The sequence below is a fragment of the Buteo buteo genome, chromosome 11 (assembly GCF_964188355.1).
Source record: "Buteo buteo chromosome 11, bButBut1.hap1.1, whole genome shotgun sequence".
NCBI lineage: Eukaryota > Metazoa > Chordata > Aves > Accipitriformes > Accipitridae > Buteo > Buteo buteo.
This window is the reverse complement of record NC_134181.1, coordinates 29,015,899-29,034,076: the sequence shown is the minus strand read 5'-3', so window position 1 is coordinate 29,034,076 and position 18,178 is coordinate 29,015,899. Positions and strand designations below refer to the sequence as shown.

Genomic DNA, 18,178 nt, shown 5'->3' with positions numbered 1-18,178 from the left:
AAAAGGAAAAAAAACATTAATATGCTTGGAGGGATTGTTTTATAGCCTGTGACTTCATCGTTTATGTAAACTAAGATGGGGTGAGCTGCATTGCTGCCAAATTAGGACAGAGATTTGTAGAAATTTGCACTCCAAGGAGACAGCGTGACCTCTCTGAAGGCCAGAAGAGAGCAGTTTCTTTCAGACCCAAACATACCGTGTTTGAACAACTGGATTGGCCTGGGACTTTGTTTTTTGTCATCGTCTCCTGCAGTAAATGTCAGTGGCAGGCTGAGGCAGGGTGCTATGCTGTGTGACAAATCTGCACGACAGAGTTGATGTGATGTGAACATCTTTCATGGGTCAAATATGAGAATTTATTGGATGCCTTTTCTGCTTGTTCTTTACATGCAGATGTGTCCACCTCTGATAGTGTGGCATGAGCCTCCCCCCCACTCCAGACACCATGCTCTTTGCCTTTTCACTGGCCGTTTCCTTCTCTCTTGCAGTCTTCGCAGAGCTGCAGCTCTGGCCAACAGAATCATGCCCGGCTGCAGAGCGACTCCAGCTCCAGCACGCAGGTGAGCAGCAGCGCTTTGTCCCCTCTTGCTCGTTCAGACACCAGCCGCCCAACAGCATACGGCTCCCTGCCCTGGCTTGGGCTGATCACTAGTCAATAACCGTAATGATTTCTGGCAAACAGAAGCAGTAGCTGGAGGAGGTAAATGACTCGCAAACCTGCCTCTGGAGCCACTAAGGTCAGAACTGTGCACTGCTTGGCGGTGTTTAATATTCACCAGCCTGCTCTGCCCAGGCTCAAAGGACCAACCCCTGTGTGGCCTTCACACTTGAGGGCCCTTGGCTGCTCCGTATGTTAGTAACCATGTGTTTAACCAACCTGTTTAAATGACATTCTGCCCAATATATTATGCTATGTAAAGCGTAGTCCTTTGGAGCAGGGACTGTGGGCTCCGAGTTGCGCAAATAACTGAGCACTGACCTGCCAAATCCAGGCAGGGGAACCTAAAGGCTGAGGACTGTGCCCAGAAATTCCTCCAAGAGTCTAGTTAAAATGGGACAGAGAGCTAGATGCTCAGGCTGAAGTCGTCTCTGGCTATAACGAAGATGTGGAGCCACAGCCAGGCAGAGCACTAGTAAGTTAAAATGCCCTCAAGTCCTCTGAGCTTTCTTCCACTGGTTGCTTGTATAAGCCCTGCACATATAGACCAGATCTTCCTCCCTCCCCACTGTTGGGAACATGGGCATTATGTCCCTAAGAGCTGCAGTTAAACCGCTGAATGCAGCTCTTGGGGACATAAGGCCTGTGTTCCCAACAGTTTGCTGAATGCAGGGGGTTTGCTCGCTCTCACACGGCGCTCGTGCGTTGCAGGTGTTTGAATCTGTTGATGAAGTGGAACAGACTGAAGCAGATGCTCAGCTGGAAGATGGCAAACAAAGCAAGATCCCCAACGGGACGGTTCCCAACGGCATGTGTTCCCCTGATTCTGGCCACCCCTCTTCCCAGAACTTCTCCATCGCCTCGGGATTCTCAGAGCGCAGCTTCAGCAATGAGGACAGTGCCCTGGAAACCAACAAATCCTCAGCCAGCTCTCAGGGAAAGGTTGGTGGGTCTGACATGCCAGGTCCACAGGACCTGGATGGTGCCCAGCAGGAGGAGAAGCTGCAGGGCCAAGACAGCCTGGAAGGTGAATTTCCCACTGGTGGAAGCGTGGACTTTGTTCCTGTGGGTGAGAGCTCGGCAAGGGCCCTGCGTGATCGTGACGTTGTGGCCTTGACTGTGGTAGAGAGCTGGGCAGACAGCGAAGCTGAAAAGCAAAGCTTGGTGGAGAGTGAAGATAATCTCTCCGAGGAGCCAGAGATGGAGAGTTTGTACCCACAGCTGGATTCTCTGGCTGTAGCTGATCTGGCCAACAGTGAAGCGTCTGCTGTCTCCTCGACCGGTGTCACCTACTCTGTAAGTATGGACTTGTTCACCGAATGGGTTTCTTCCTGGGTGCCTCACTACTTACCTGCATTTGCCCTGTGCTAATCCTGCAGTTGGGTGTACAGGGGCTCTCCACCTTTCACCCAAACTCTGCCCTGTCGCTCTGTTGCCCTTGCAACTTTCTTTTTGGTTTCTATTTAAAAACAAATCGGCTTTGCTTTTGTTTTGGGCAGCCAGAGCTACTGGACATGTACACGGTGAACCTGCACCGCATTGAGAAGGACGTGCAGCGGTGTGATCGCAACTACTGGTACTTCACCCCTGCCAACCTGGAGAAACTCCGCAACATCATGTGCAGGTGGGAGCTGTGGGGGTCAGGGTGGGGGCCTGCCAGCCCTCTGTGTGATGGGAGCAGGCTCCTGACGCTGGTGGCTGGTTTTCCTGAATTCACCTCGAGGCTGCAGCCTCAAACTTTGTTCTGGTTACTGAGTTTTGCCTCCTTGATTTCCTCCCCCAAATCCCCTCATCGTCCCAGAACTGGGGCCACAGGTCCAAGGACCTCACGGTTACCAGACTGAGGAGTCCAGCCATCCTGCCTTGTGCTGCTCTGCCCCGTGACTGCCGTGTGTCTGGGTTGTTGGCCAACGCAGAGGGCTCCCTGGGGCGGCCCAGGCATGCTGCCCCGTGGTCTGAACTCAGCGCAGCCCACCTGCTCTCTGGAATATGTCTGGAAAATGTTTTAATGAGGATCAGCCTGCAGAGCTGTAGTGCTAATGAGGAAGTGCCTGAAGCGACCGAGTGGTTAATGCCTACCCAAGAACCCAGGAGACAGCAATACCTGGGTGCGTTTCTGATTCTCTTTGCTTAGTCCCTGTGACTAAGAGGTTGCTGTGTGACATTCATGGACTCAAATGAGCTCCAGCTCAGCAGCTGCGGCTGCTTCAGGGCAGCGAAGGCTAAAATATTATTACTCATCTTGCAAATATGAGGAGAAGGTGCTATTTCATTAGAGCTGTCACTTTATCTAACAGCCAGAGTTGGAGATCTCTGCTGAGATGAGACCTACAATACAGCAGATTTTGGAAAACTAGTGGGCAGGATGGAAAAGATTATTCCCTTGTGCCAGCAGTGGATCTGAGTCCTCTCTGAACACATTTTGACTCGCTACCAAATATGGGAAGATATCTCTGCAGGGCTGGTTGCTTCCTGGGAGACTGGGTCCAGTGAGGCGAAGCAGGCAATATCATGCAGAGAGCACTAAGAGGATGAATTGAGGGGGAAGGGTGAGAATGAGAGATAAATTGACAAACTCTATCAGTCTCTGCCCTTTGACCAACCACCTTCCCCTTGCTGTGCAAAAGTAAAAATTATTTCACTTTTCCTTGCACTGATTTCCATGCAATGGCCATGGCATAGCCCTGGATCAACATTGCAGGGTGTTGATCCAGGGCTGTGCCATGCATGGCTTACCTGCAAGTCACCACGGGAGCTTAATTGTTTACAGGCAGGCTGCAGAGGAATGGAGCACAGGTGTAACAGAATAAACAGGTCTGATTTGCCCTGCCTGCTGCCGAGCATTGGTGGCAGCATGTAGGAAACACTAGCATCCCAGGAACAGAGGGAGGCAGGCCAAGCGAGGTGGCAGGCTGTGGCACTCATGTGTGGCACAGGAAAGGCTCACGGGCCACCTTTCTTGCTCTCTCACGCAGCTACATCTGGCAGCACATTGAGATTGGATATGTGCAGGGGATGTGTGACCTGCTAGCCCCTCTCCTGGTCATCCTGGATGATGGTGAGTGGGTGCTCTGCTGCGCTGTCCCCACACTTTTGTGGGAGTGTATGGGGGGATCTGCTGGGCTGGTGGTAGCCCTTTGCAGTGGGAGGGTCCCGCGCTCAGAGATGCGGAGCAGCTGGTGGCAGGATCGCATTTGTACTTGATGGTCTCTGACTCCTGGGAGCTCAACCTGGGGACAGCGTGTACTTTTTCCCTGCTGTGTGCCCCTGACACTGTGTGCGGAGCAGGGAGGGATATTCCTGCTGTGGGTGGATGGCGGGGTGTGGTGATGCAGGTGCAGATGCAGCAGTGTCTGTGCAACCAAGCAGTGGCTGTCTCTATTCCCTGCACAGAGGCTCTGGCTTTCAGCTGTTTCACCGAGCTTATGAAGAGGATGAATCAGAACTTCCCCCATGGAGGAGCCATGGACACCCACTTTGCCAACATGAGATCTCTGATCCAGGTGGGGGAGTCCTGGCACAGGCTCGGCAGCCTCTCAAACCAGAAGGGTAAAGCTGTTCTTGGGATGGGTGTCTCAGAGGGGCTGAGAGGAGCTTTCAGTGGTGGGAAGCAGGAGGGAGAGCAGGGGGCTGTAAAGACAGCCTGGGAGTAACGTGTGCCAGGATTGCAAAGGAGGAAGAAGCTGGGAGGAAGATGGTGCGGTAGGAGAGCAGTGGGAATGGAGGAAGGCAGAGAGAGGAATGGCTGGTGCCTCTGGCGTGCGCTGCTGAGTTTCCTTTTGCTTTTCTTGGCAGATTCTGGACTCTGAGCTCTTTGAGCTGATGCACCAGAATGGTGATTACACTCATTTCTACTTCTGCTACCGATGGTTTCTCCTGGACTTCAAGAGAGGTATGTGCTGGGAGGGAGGCAGCTGAGACCAGAAAATGGGGAGAGAAGGCAAGGTCTGCCAAACTTCCATGCTTCTCAACACACTCTGCAACTTCAGTTGTTTGAACTTAACTTTTTATCATGTGTTCCTGTTTTGCTTTTCCCTGGTAGATTTGTGGCTGACTTTTCTGTCTCAATACAGAACCTGTTGTTCCAGAGCTGCTGGTGAGCCTCCACTGGGTTTGTGTCCTGAAGTCTCTGCCACCTGCTGCAGGCCAGAATATTTGTCTCTACTTACTTATTGCTTCCAACTGGAACAGGTTCTTGTGAGAAGAAACTACCCAGCGTGTCTTCCCAGTGCTACCGTGAACTCTGTGAGTCAGGATGATTGTAAACTCGTGGCTGGTGTAGTAACTGCTGGGCTTTTTCCTCTGTTAACAGAGCTGGTGTATGATGACGTGTTTGCCGTCTGGGAGACCATCTGGGCAGCTGCGCATGTTTCCTCTGCACACTATGTGCTCTTCATAGCCCTGGCTTTGGTGGAAATGTACCGGGACATAATCTTGGAGAACAACATGGATTTTACAGACATCATCAAGTTTTTCAATGGTACAGCTTGTGTTCTCTTGGGCTGAATTTGTGGCAGCTGCTCAGATGTAGGCAGCACATGTCTGTCTGACTAGAGAGAGTCATATCTGGGCTATACTGGTAAATGTTTAAAATAAACAGAGCAGTGTATGGTTGTGCCATGCTGATACTTGGAACGCGATGGTAGAGACCCCTTGCCCCTGAACAGTCAGGCTCTGAGGGGGTCTGGTGTGGTGCCTGGGGGAAGCCACCCTGCCACCCTGGCAACAGCCCACCTTGCTGTGCTTGAAGGGAGCTGTGAGCGTAGGTTGTGCTTCCCGCTGGCTGTAATCATCCCAAGATGAGTTGGTTAATGATGGCTCTTCAGAGTAAGGTGTCTCTGTGATGGATAGTACTTGGGAACTTGGGCAGGAGTTTGCAGCTTCAGCTCCCGCCTAGAGCTCGGCTGAGAAGCACAGAGCTGTGAGGCTGGGGTTTCTCCTCGAGATGCCAAACTGGTCGGGTCTAGCCTCTTTGTTGGGTTCCTTCTGTCTATGTTCCAGAAATGGCTGAGCGGCACAACACCAAGCAGATCCTGAAGCTGGCTCGGGACCTTGTCTATAAAGTCCAGACTCTGATCGAGAACAAATGAAGGACACGGGGAAGACGAGGCATCCAGACAAAGAGTCAGGACTCCCCTTCAATGCTTCCTCCCCTTCTCCTTTTTCTCGAAGTGCCACACCTGTGAAAATAAGGTAGTTGGACACATGCTGCTGTCTAAACTGGAAGTACCCTTAGCTCTCCAAGTGCTGTGTTCAGTGTTAGGTCCAGGGGCCCCGGCTCAGATCTTCGCAGCCTTCTTCAGTGACTTAACCAAAGATCTGTACAATTGCATTTTATTGCTAAGGACTTGCTTTGGAAGCAGGACTCAGGCAGTCGCTTCCTCACCTTGCTGCAGCAGAAGGTCAGCGAGTGTGGTTACCACCACAACTGCCGAGGCAGTTGCCAGCATCCCAGGTCAGAACTCGGGGTCTGGGAGGGCAGAGCTGCCAGCCCTCCTCGGGGCTGACTCAGGCTCAACAGCCTTTGTTGCAAGGAAATAAAGCTGCTTCCTTGGACAGCTGTTACCCTGTGGCACGGGGAAGCCAGCCAGCCCTGCAAGCCTGGGCAATACAGGGATGCTGCTAGTACTCAGTTTCTTACTAACATTATGAGGTTCTGCCAGTAACAGAGAGGGACTTTGATCACAGAAATTCCTCTTCTTTTGATCTTGTCCCTTGATGCATAGCATCCCCTTTAGTATTTTTTTAGGGCTCTGTTCTCTCCCTGGGATTTTGACATTGTTTGTTACTACAATATCTGAGCACACGAGAGTTTCAGCTCTGGATGGATTTTCAGAAGAGCTCCAAATTCAGCATTGGGTTTTTCTTTCAAAATCCATCTTCTGTAATGCTCTCTGAACACTGGAAAATCTGGTCCTAACCTCCTCTGGGAACTCTAGACTTGAGGTTTTCTTACCTGCCTTACTCTAGCTGCTTGTGTTAGGAGTCTGGTCTCCCTGTCGTTCCTCTGTTACCCTGTTAGGGGAGAGCTCCTCGGAAGGCAAGTCAGAGCTCCCGACTTCGGTGACTGTCCTGACTTTCCCTCTGAAGGTGCCTTCCTCTATTAATTAAAAGACCAGCTGCTCAAAGCTAGACAGTGCAAACAATCCCCTTGGTGCCTGCAGGTTTTCTGTGTGCTTCTGGGGCTGGCTGCAAAGCCCCCTAAGTCCACTGAAATTCTCCAGTTAGGTCTTGGTGGGCTTCTTTCACATGCCTGTGAAGAGGAAAATAACCCAAGGTCCCTGAGTGGTCTTTGCTTTTGGAAGATGCACTTCTGTGGCCACTTTTCCTGCAGTGGCTCTCCAGTGTTGCAGCCCCTGGAGCACACTGCATGAAGTGCCTCTCCAGCACTACCAGCGTGAGAGCTGAGCTGCTGTGTCATGCTAAGGCTGTGCTACAGAGGGTTTGGATTCATTTTTCAACTCAGGTAAAAACAATAAAGGAAAAGGAGAGGTATAGGTTATTGGTAGGTCTAGTTCAGCCAGGGAGGGCTTTGTCATGGCCACAGAAGGCTGCCTTGAATGTGTGCTTTCAGCAGCCAGGAAGACGCTGGCTTGTAGCTCTCTATAAGGGTACTTTCTCTCAAGTTTTGCTGCAAAAATTTGTGTTCCCCCTCCATGCAATGTGTGATGTGTGTGTGCTCTCCTCCTCCCCTCTGCAAGATAAGGCCCTGCTCTTCTCTTGCTGTCGGAGTGCTGCTCACCAGAAGGGAAAAGGGGCCCTTCCCTTCTTCTGTGGAACATCTGTCTGTGCTGACTGTGTTTTGTATTTACTTGTGGCATGTGTCAGATGTTGCTTGCAGAAAAAAGACAGATGTAAATCAGCAGAAGAGAAGACTGCTGCTTCAGAAAAGTTCTGCAGAGCATGGTGAAGTGGTTTGCAGTTTCTGAGCAAATCAGCTAGTCTTTCTGCAGTACTGGGACATGGAGGTTGCAGCTAGAAAAACAAGGGAACAGTAGTGCATCCCAAACCCTTTGGGGAAGAGGACTGCAGCAGGGGGTGAGAGCAATGGGGAGCCTTTCATTTCTCATAATCCCAACAAGCAAATGTGTACCACCAATCTAGGAAATTCTTTGAAGCAATTTTCTGTATTAAATCTCCAAAGAGTGCTTGGTCTATAGTAGCACAGGAAACAAAGGCATTTGAGCTTCAAATCTGCCAGTACTGTGTGAATCTTTCCTCTTTCCCCAAAGCAGAACGAAAAGCTTGTGCACTCCCTACCAGGCTGTTCCTGTTCCCTCTAGGTCCTAGGACAGGTAATAGTCTGCCTGCATCACATTCTCCAAAGGGGAAGTGCTCTCTCCTCCCCTTTCTGAAGGACAAGAACCAACAGGTCAACTTAAATACAGTCTTATCAAGCAATGTCGCTGACACTTTATCTTTCTTTCAAGCTTCTGTTTTTCTTTCCTTGGTTTTTAAGCAAAAACAGCCAAGAAATTCTGCACAATATTTGCTGTCTGTATTAACTGAGAGTGTCTTTGGGCCGCTCAATAGCAGTGTTTTTTGAATAACTTCTGGGGGAAAAAGGTATTTATTTATTGATTGTACATTACTGTGTGTCCTTGTATACTGAAGTATGTGAGTGTGCATTGTTATGCAAATGGAGATATATCTTTTCAATGTTCTTTACAATATCTTGTAAATGTTTACCAGAAAATTGTGTCTATATATAATATATATATATACAGTATAGAGAGAATATATGTGAATTAAGTGAGTTATTTTTTGAGAGGTGGGGAGAAGAAATCTTTTGCTTCTAAGAACTGTGTGGTTTCTATAGCACCTATTCCATGATGTGCCAATCTGTCGCTGTCCCTGTACTGTGAGAATTGTTCTGGTATGGCAACAGGAAGCTCAGAGCAGAACCACCATCATGACCTCAGCTTGGCTTGATTTTAGTTCAGCCTTTAAAACTGGAAAAGAAGAAAAAAAGGAGGAAAAAACCATAATAATAAAAAAAAGCTTTGTCCAGCTATGGCACTGAGTAGAGTCCACAGGAGCAGACCCCTGCTCGAGCTGTGTGGGGTTTTGTGCCTGCCCTGGGATTGGCTTGGGTAAGAACAGTTGCAGAGTTGAGGATCGGTGTGGGTTGCAAAGAAATGGGATAGTCCAAAGAATATGGTATGTCATTTAAATTAGGACTAAAGTCATTCTCCTTTGCAGCTGGTCGTACCGTTTTGTTAGGAAGGGAGTAGCACATGACCCGTACAGAGTACTTGCGGAGCTGATCCGCTCTCCTAACTAGTGCTCATCCAGACTAGCTCTGCTGCAAAAGCCAGGGAAGACCATCTGCTCCCAAATACTCCTGTGAGACCTCGAGTCTGAAATTGGAGGTCCAGCTTTGTGTTCCCATGCAGATCTGAGACAGGACACGTGAACAGTTTCCAGGCCCTGCGCTGGTGGACGGCGCTGTTCCCTGGCTGCCCATCCTGCCAGACCCTCGCCGTGCTGCCAGCACGGGAGCGGGCAGGACAGCAGCTGCGGGAGGTCAGGAAAAGGCTGTGTGCGATAGTCCCTGGGCTCTGCCCTTCCACAGCCCCTGTCCACATGTGGTCCCAGCTCAGTTTTGAGCATCTCATCAGAAGCTGGAGTGAGTAGCAGCCGTGCTCCTTGCTGATCCCTCCGGGGCAGCTGCTGTATGACCGGCAGGTTTATGTGCTTGTGGAGACCCAGAGCAAACCACCACCAGGAGTCTGGGGCTCAAGATCTATTTGATGGTTCAAAGCTACTAAAATTTAAGCAAAACTTTTTGTTGTGCTGTTGTTCATAGGCCTTCTCCTGCCTCAGTCTCTCCTGCCCGGTTCTGCTCCCTTTGCTAGATTGCCCTGAGATAAAAGCATTATTCTGAGTTTCCAACAGCGTGAATCCTTGTGGCCCCGCGAGATGGCACAGATCTTTCCCAGCTGTGCAGCCAGAGGATCGCCTGTTTACTGTGGAGGGAGAAGCCTGTTGCAGGGGAATGCTTGCCCATATACAGTAATCTTGTCTGGCTCCTTTGGGGAGAGGAATGTCTCATCCCAGCAGCTCTGTGCAGCTGAAATCCACCCTGTGCAATGGCATTACAAGCCAGGGACTATCTTTAGCCTGCTGCTGTTCGCTCTGGGGGTCAGGGGCTCGAGCTGCTGTGCCTTCTGACTTGAGACTGCTGCATCCTTCCTCTGGGTGCAGTGAGGTTTGCATCCCACTTGCCCCCAGATGGCTTTCCCTGCTCCCAAGTCGCTCCAGAGCTGAGCCTGAGTGAAGGACGGACTCCCTGGGCTGAGCTGTTCAACGCGTGTTGCACCCGCACTGAGCATCCGCAGAGGTGTGGGGTTTTCGCTTTATCTTTTGTTAAAGCTGCTCAGCTTGCAGATAATCTCGGTATGTTTAAATACAGTGAATGTTTGTGTCCTGGCCCCGTGTTCCCCCAAGGGAGTTACTAATGGATTCTCTTTCTGCATTTGAGCTTTCTGATTTTTTTCTTTGCTGATGCAACCTACCAAATAACACTTGGTTCCTATCCGTTTTAGTGTTACTCATGTAAACACTTTAGAAGTTGTCTTTGTTCCTAAATGTATGATTTTTATAGGAGTTTTTTTCATACTGTGTTGAGTCCCTGAATTGCTTTGCTATTAACATTTTTCAGGAAGACTGAGAGGGTTTTTTGCATGGGAGCTTCTTGTTGCCACCCTGTTCTGCGCTCATCCAGCCTCTTACATTTTGAACATCCCTTAAACTATCCAAATAAACCTTTTATTGTAACTAGAACCTGCAGTAGAAATGCAGGTATCCGCAACCGTCGTCACTGATAAGTAAAAAACAGATCAAGAGAAGTGACTAATTCGTGATGTGGTAGCTTGGAATCGTGCTTCTGCTGGGAATCCATCCATGGGCAAGCTGAGCCCATCCCTAAATCCCACCTTGGAAACACAGGCCTTCTGGCAGGCTGGTGGCAAAGAACAATTTATGGGATGAGATTCTTCTTATTCTTTCTTCTTTATTTATTTGTTTACTTATTTTAATCTGGCTGGCTAGTTTTCCTCCTTTCCCCATTCATTTTGAGTAGCTGGCTAATTCTCTGCACTGGGAGCCACTGTGGCAAACAGTCCTCAAAATAGGTATAGGACCAGTTTCAGGATTCTCATCGCATAAGGTTGCTTTTAAAAATACCTTGTACTATCTTGAATTGCTGCTCTCTACTGTGTCATTGCTGTTCAGCTAGTGGTAGCCTCTGAGCCCATTCATCTGTGGGGCCAAAATGATTGTCATTTCATCAAAACATCTGTCAAATATTTTTCACTCAGTTTGGGAATTTTCACAAGTACCAAACAGTTCTGGGCACATTTTCAGCATTTTACTCTCTCATGAGCACAAATTGATAGTGAAAGAGCACAACTTACAGATGAAGTGACAATTTTTTAGCAATATGGAAGGGTTGTAACTTTCACCAGAACCAGTTTTCAGAAATTATTACAAAAGTCTTCAGATACCCTGAAGTAGATAAAATGCCACTTACTATTGCCTACTATTTCAGGCACTCTGATGGTCTTCAGTCAAGGTCATTATCCTCGTTCCCTGCCCTGAAGTAAACACGTATTGCTGATTAAGGCACCTGAAGTCTTTGTGGTCCCCAGTCACACCACGTTTATGTTTTATGATGGCAGCGTGGGCCAAAGTTAAGGCTGTTTTGGTGCCATAGCTGTGTGTTTCTACAGCTTAGAGTGTTTGGATTTCTTCTAAACTTTGTCGGAATCCTGAATTTCCTGGAGAATGTATGTTGTTGGAATAGCCATAGCAGTCTTTTAATATGTGTCTAATTTTAGATTAGTGACAAGCATATTCAACCTTAAATTCCCATTTTGTAGTTTAATAACTTCCTTTTTTAAATTGATTTTGGACACGGAGACTGAGCACAGAGCCCAGAGATGGAGCTGCAGGTGACAGCCTCTGGTCCATGGCTGGGCACGATGGCTCCTTGAGCTGCTGGTACACGGAGGGTCTGTGGCCCTATCGGCTCTGGGGCCAGTCCAGCACACAGAGCCACGTCTGGAGCAGGCGGGTTGTGTCCCAGCCTCTGCCCCACCAGACAGGTCTGCTGCTGTCCTCAGCAGAGATTCTCAGGTCTTCTGGAGATGTCACCACTTTCCTCTGCCCAGCAAGAGCAGACGTCTCCCGTGCCCTTGGTAGGGGTGAGAGCTTCTGAGGAGCTCAGCACGCGGCAGGGGATGGGCATTAATTGCTGCTTGAAGTGGGAGATGGTTAGGAGGATGGCCACTTTTCATAAACTTTTTTGTAAGGGGTTAAAAGCACCTTTTTGTTTGTTTGGTTGTTTTTTTTTAAATCGATGGTAAAATTTAAACTATGCACAAGATCTCAAAAAGTACATGGAATTTTTAAGAATCGGTGTTGCTTCACTGATAGGGAGGTAAAGTATTGAAAAATCCCAATACTGGATACTGAGATACTAAAAATTTCATTTTCATGACTACATAAGAAGATCTACTTAAATTCTCAGAAATTCTGTCTCTTCTTGGAGAGTAATTCCCAGGAGCCAGGGAAGGAGAAAGCTGTTTTTCACAAACAGAATTAATGAAAACCTTTGTTGAAAAATCCAACTCACATGTAACCTTAGACCCACGATTGTCACTTCCTTATCCCTAGTGCTAAGGTGTGTTCTGGAGAGCTTGGCAGGGTGAGTGGGTGACGCTGGGCTGTCACCCTGCTGCAGCCGTTGTGGAGACGACAGGTACCATCCCAAACTTTGTGGGACACGGGATTACCTCTCAACAGCAGGGATATGAATGTATCTGATGTACTGGCATTAGACTTTTATGTTGCCCTACACTGAATTGCTGCTTTTCTATGTTGGATGCCGTTTTGGTCTCTGGGAGTTGCTCTATCCGAGCTTAATGAGCACTATAGCTTTTAATATATTTGTAGAAGTGCTGCTAATGTTCTTAGATTATTTGAATTCCACACTGTGGTATAATATCTGTTTTATATTATTTTATCCATGCTTTTGGTTTTTTATGTAAACTGTTCCTTATTGTTGTTCAGAAAGAAAAATTAAAGCTCTATTCTCTATGGTTAATGTATTTTCAAATCAATAAAATCCTGGTTGTTCTTTACGGCTGCAGAGTCCCTGGTAAGACAGCAAATGTGGACTACCCCAAAAAGGCAGCACTGACGCAGCTTCAGAAATGCTGCTTCCGAGAGCACTGGGGGTTATCTGTGCTGTGCCCAAAAATGCTTTTGTCTCTGGGGGAGCAGTGGGATGCTCAGGTGCTTTTACCCTTGTTTTGAGGACAGACTTCTGCTTCTCTCCTCAGAATACCCACTCCTTGTTGCTAGAAAAACTGCTACTCATTTTTAATGAGCACTCAAAGCCACAGCAAAACAACTGGGCTGGTATCAACTTTGGTCTGGAAAAAGCTTCTCTCGTTGCTGAATGCATGTCGGTAAATGCTCACTGGTGCCATTAATGAAACAGTAATTCCAATGAAGTTAATCTGCACCAAGCTATTTTTGTGCTCTCTAAGCTGCTGACAAGGAATTTTTCCAAGTAAGAATCAGTGCGTGGCCTGAGATCTTCTAGAGCAGAATCTTTTGGTTGCCCTTCTCCCACTTCCAGCACTTCTATAGTGGGGAACACACTTCTATTTTCTGAAAGTTGCGGATAGCTCTGTGCGGCGCTGCGACTCCTGGCCCGTTTATTTTGTGCTCCGTGGCAGCTTCTCTTATTTCCTCGCAGCGCTGGCGAGGGGGAAGCCTGAAATCTAATGGTACCTCTTGGGTACAAGTGAATCGGGGAGGAGATCGTCCCGGGGCGGGCAGAGGCGTGCTGGTTTCATCCCCGCTGGGTGCTGTGGAACTGCGGCGTGCGCAGCCCTGCAGGCAGCAGCTGCAGCTGGGGTACGGGCAGCTCGGCTGGAGACCTGCCTGCATTTCGGCAGAGGTCCCTCAGCACCCGGAGTCCGGGGGGAGAGAGGCGACAAGGGTCCTGCGCTGCAGGCTGGCTTGTGCAGGGGAGTCCAGGCATGGTCGCAGGGAGCGGGATGGGGAATGGCTGAGGAGAGTGTTTGAGAAGCCTGGCTGCCTGTTGCGGTTTGGCAGGGCTCTGGGTCTCTCTGTCCGTGTGGGTGATATCAGGCTCCCCATGGTGCTGGGGGTTGTGTGTGTCTTGCCCAAGCGTCTCCTTTCCAAAATAACTCCAAAGAGAATGCCACGGCTGCCGGGAGCTGCACGTCAGCAGGGCCAGATGCTCCTCAGTATCCCATTAGTCCCAGCCTCTGGCAGGGCAGATGGTCTGGGGCAGAGCTGCTGCTCCTTCAGCCCCGGGGGAATGGCCGGAGGCTCCTGGTTCTGCTTTCAGCCCCCCAGTCATGCTGGCGTGACCAGCTGCACCGTGGTCATCCGTGCTCCCATCCCAGCACACAGGGCTGCAGTCTGCTCCATTTGCTCGCCAGCCGAGTGACTTGTCTGGGGCCGGGGCAAAGTTTTACCAAGATGCTGAGAATCACAGCGCGTGGGATGGGGGAGCTGAAACGAGCTGGGCCCGAGGGGGAGGCAGGAGTGCCGTGCTAATGAATTGAAGGAGTTGGAGAAGTGCTGGGGCAGGCCCCCACCGTGGTGCTGGGCCAGCACATGTTCTGCCACAGCCCAGCCCTGCTCCGCGGCTGGGGACCTGGGGTGTGGAGCGAGCGGCAGTGTGGCCGGCCGGAGGGTGGGCAGGGGTTGCAGTGGGCAGGGGGAACTGGGGGTTGTAACCGGGCTGGGGAGATGCAACCCAGCGCTGGGAACCTGCAGCCCTCTGCATCCTACTGCCCTGAGCTCGCCGGGGTGGCTCTTCCCCACGATTGCCCTTTCTCAAACTCGGACCCCGCAGCAGCTCCGCAAGTGTCAAGTACTGTTCCCGGAGCCGGTCCTTTGCTCCGCAGGAGGTGGAGAACAGCTTAGCTCTGCAGAGCCGAGGGCTGGGTCCAGGGGTCCTGGAGGGATGGAGGCAGCCAGGTGAGAAGCACGCACTCCAGGATTCCCAGCAGCCAAAGCGATGATGTTAGAACTGCGTTTTTGAGGAGATTTGTATTTTCCCATCACTCCCAGCTTCTAGAGCCCTCCTTTGCTCTTGCCAAGTCCCTCCTCTCCCAGGGACACTGCTGTCGCCTCTCCTCCCTTTTGCACTTCTCCCCTCTTGCCCTGTCGCAGGGTTTGTTTTGATCTACGTTGTGGTCCTCGCTCTCCCCGATTGCACCTCTCGGCCTCCTCGGTCCAGCCAGTGCGTGGCTTTGCTGCCTGACCCTGTCCCTCCCCGGGCAGATGCTGTGTGCGGCCAGGCACCGACCGCAACGTCCCTGCCTCTGCTGCCCGTTGCTCTCAGCCTGCTGATACTGTCACCGCTGCCCTTCCTCTTGCTGTATCCCCCCTGGTAGTGTGGAGAATTTAAACTGATGACTGTTAAGGTGAAATAGAGCACTGAAAGACGAGGAAAAAGGCTGTCAATCACCAGGGAATGGCCAGGCTGGATCCTCAGCTGCTGGGCGAAGGGAGTGAATGGCACCAACGTACAGCTGATGGAAAGATGGCACAGGGGCCCGGCGCGAGGGCAGCTCCTCGCCATGGGGCAGCCCAGAGCTGGAACGTGGTGGTGATTTTTTATATCTGCTTGTGATCCTCTGCTAACATAGATCAGGTGTGCGGAAGGCAAGGCAGCGCTCTCTGTAATAGTGCATAAAATGACCTTGGACTTGATCTCATTAGCTTGCCTTGATATTTCTTGGATCTATCTCTAGACCTTTAAACTGGTAGCAATATGACAGGCTGCGGTGCCTTTCTCGCTGCAGATAAGCGGGTAACAGGAGTGACAGGTTTTTCATTAAAAAATGCAAGGAGGATGAGAGGAGAGCGGGAAGACAAGCCACTCATGGGTCCCTGCCTGTGCTCAGGGCCAGCATTTGTCATCCCTGCAGACTCCAGAAGGTCTTTTGGTGCTCGCAGAGGCTTCCAGTGCTCCCCGGGGAGGGTGTTGTACATGGGAGCGGGGAAGAAGTGAACCCTGACCTCGGGAGTGCTTGGTGCCATCAGCCACCCTTTAATGATGTTGTGCTTGTCCATTCCTGCGCTCACGCTGGGAAGGCAGAACAGATTTGCATCAGCCTGAATGTCATGTTTTAAACAGCAGCAACCGAGTTTAAATGCATTTCTAAAAATGGGATAGGAGTGAAAGCAAGATTGGATGCTAGCTCCAGATTCCTGCCTCTACATACTTATAAGAAGAGGCTTAATTAAATAAAACCTGGTATTTAATTAATCCTTAATATGTTTTCTTCTTGGGGCATGTTTGGTCTAATGGCACAGCACCAGTTTTTAGTGCAGGCTAATTGATTGCCAGGGAGCTCACAGTTAAAAACTTCAAAAGGGGGATGAAGGCACTCCCCAAATACGCATAGTTTGCAAAATGTCAGGGTGGGATTCAACCAGCCCTTGCAAATGTGTTAATTACCTGATATTAATTGGCAATCTAATCACTACAGGCCTGGTCCCCAACGTGCAAAAGCAGAAATGCTCTGCATTCATGGTGTGGAAAGAATGGCAAAAATCCTGCTCTTTAGATGGAGAAAAGTAAATGATCCTAGAAGTGAATTTCATTAATTTTTAACTCGGGATACTTTCTCACAAAAGCAGATATCCTGAGGTTGTGCTTTGAAGAGCACTTATGTTGGTACAGCCACTGAAATTTCCATCAGAATTGCCACCTCCATGCAGCGGAGGAGACAACAGCCTGCAAAGCAGCTCCTGAACGGGTAGCCACTTTCTATCCAGTGCAGGAAGAGGAATTGTTCCCGATGTTGTGCACCAGGCTGCAAACAAGAGCACTTCAGGAGATGCTTCATCATCAGCTGGTGTCGGAGGGTGGTAGCTGCTCTGTGGGCTGGAGGAATGGTGGCAGCCCCAGTATTTTCTGTGGTCCATTTTGATCCTCTGCTGCATGAGTCTGAGCCCTTAGGCTGCCTGTGCAAATGCAGCAACTGCAGCTGACAAACCAGTTTTACGTGGCACATGCCCAGAGCAGCCCAAGGTGGTGGCTGTGTCTGATGGGGGGTGAGGGGCAGCCGAGGGGCTGCGTTGGTAAGGCTGGCAGCGTGGCTGCCAGCGCTTGTCCTAACACACCCTCCCTGCAACGTTGCGGCACATGGCAGCTGCGCAGCACCTCAGCCGTGGCTGCAGCGGCCGGGAGGGATCGTGTGTATTTATAGCACGTTGTTAACATGCATGAATGAACACGTTAAATCTCAGCACAAAGTACTTCTAGTCTAGACACCTACTTCTGCTAAGGTCTGCTCTGTCCTGTTAACACCTCTAGATAGGTCTGACTTGTTAAGGTGTTCTAACACGTATTTCAGAGATGCCTGTTTTCTAAGGAAAATAAAGCCAGTATACAAAGGCTTACCCACAACTGGGTGTAACAATACCTGGGCAAATCCTCTGGAGAGCCCCATTTTGCACCAGTACAGCATGGTTTGCCCAGGCACCACTAACTTACCCTGATGCCAGGGTAAGGTGCACTGGCACAAACTGTGCTTGGGTCCCTACCCTGCCCAGCAGTGCCGAGAGCCAGAGGTCTGTGCAATGGGGGTGGGCTTTGCCAGCCGGGGATTTGGAGTGTCCTTTTGCTAGATTTGTGTGCGGTGGCTGTGGTGGAGCAACTCGTACTATGGTATTTCAATGAGCTGTGGATGTGGACTTTCTACAAGGACATGTAGTGATAGGACAAGGGGTAATGACTTTAAACTGAAAGAGGGTAGATTTAGATTAGATGTAAGGAAGTTCTTCACTGGAACAGGTTGCCCAGAGAGGCTGTGGATGCTCCATCCCTGGAAGTGTTCAAGGCCAGGTTGGATGGGGCTTTGAGCAACCTGGTCTAGTGGAAGGTGTCCCTGCCCATGGCAGGGAGGTCGGAACTAGATGATCTTTAAGGTCCCTGCCAACCCGAACCATTCTATGCTCTACCTCACAGCCATGAAAAACAAGCTCAGATACAGGAGACAAAAGAGCAGGGATGTGTTAAGATGTTTGTTCAGCGCAGGGAGGTAGAGTGCTTTTTCCTGGAGCATTTCTCAGAAAGTGAAAGCATTTCTGCAACACTTTTAGCAGCTGCATTAGAATGACATGTAAGTGTTCACGATACTTATCAGAAAGCTCTCAACTATGATAATGCACAAATTGAGATCATCCATGCTGGTTTAGACAGAAGCAAGTGTATTTTCTGAGTAGCTTCCAGGAGTTCAGGGAGGCTGTTTGGGAGCAAGATGCTGTCGTCACTGTGAGGGGGCTCAGGGTTCGGCACATGGTCTCTGCTTTAGTGACTGAGCTGGCCTTTGGGTGGACAAGCTTATTGGAGCTTTTATTAGTTCAGCAAATGGAACAAAGATACTTGCCTTTATCACTTTGACTAACAATGTGTTGTTGTTGGCTGAGTTACAGGAGTGAGAGCTGAAATCTGAG

At 49.8% G+C, this 18,178-nt stretch overlaps 1 protein-coding gene across 1 annotated transcript in view; it reads left to right on the top strand.

Moving 5' to 3' along the window:
* Window positions 1-12,788, top strand: part of SGSM1 (small G protein signaling modulator 1) — a 49,609-nt gene extending 36,821 nt beyond the window's left edge. The window contains exons 19-26 of the mRNA XM_075041146.1: window positions 489-560; window positions 1,370-1,954; window positions 2,158-2,282; window positions 3,634-3,716; window positions 4,052-4,161; window positions 4,454-4,550; window positions 4,971-5,138; window positions 5,660-12,788. Coding sequence (XP_074897247.1) covers window positions 489-560; window positions 1,370-1,954; window positions 2,158-2,282; window positions 3,634-3,716; window positions 4,052-4,161; window positions 4,454-4,550; window positions 4,971-5,138; window positions 5,660-5,748 — 1,329 coding nt within the window. The 3' untranslated portion in view covers window positions 5,749-12,788. The remainder of the gene's footprint in view (window positions 1-488; window positions 561-1,369; window positions 1,955-2,157; window positions 2,283-3,633; window positions 3,717-4,051; window positions 4,162-4,453; window positions 4,551-4,970; window positions 5,139-5,659) is intronic.
* The last annotated feature ends 5,390 nt before the right edge of the window (window positions 12,789-18,178 follow it).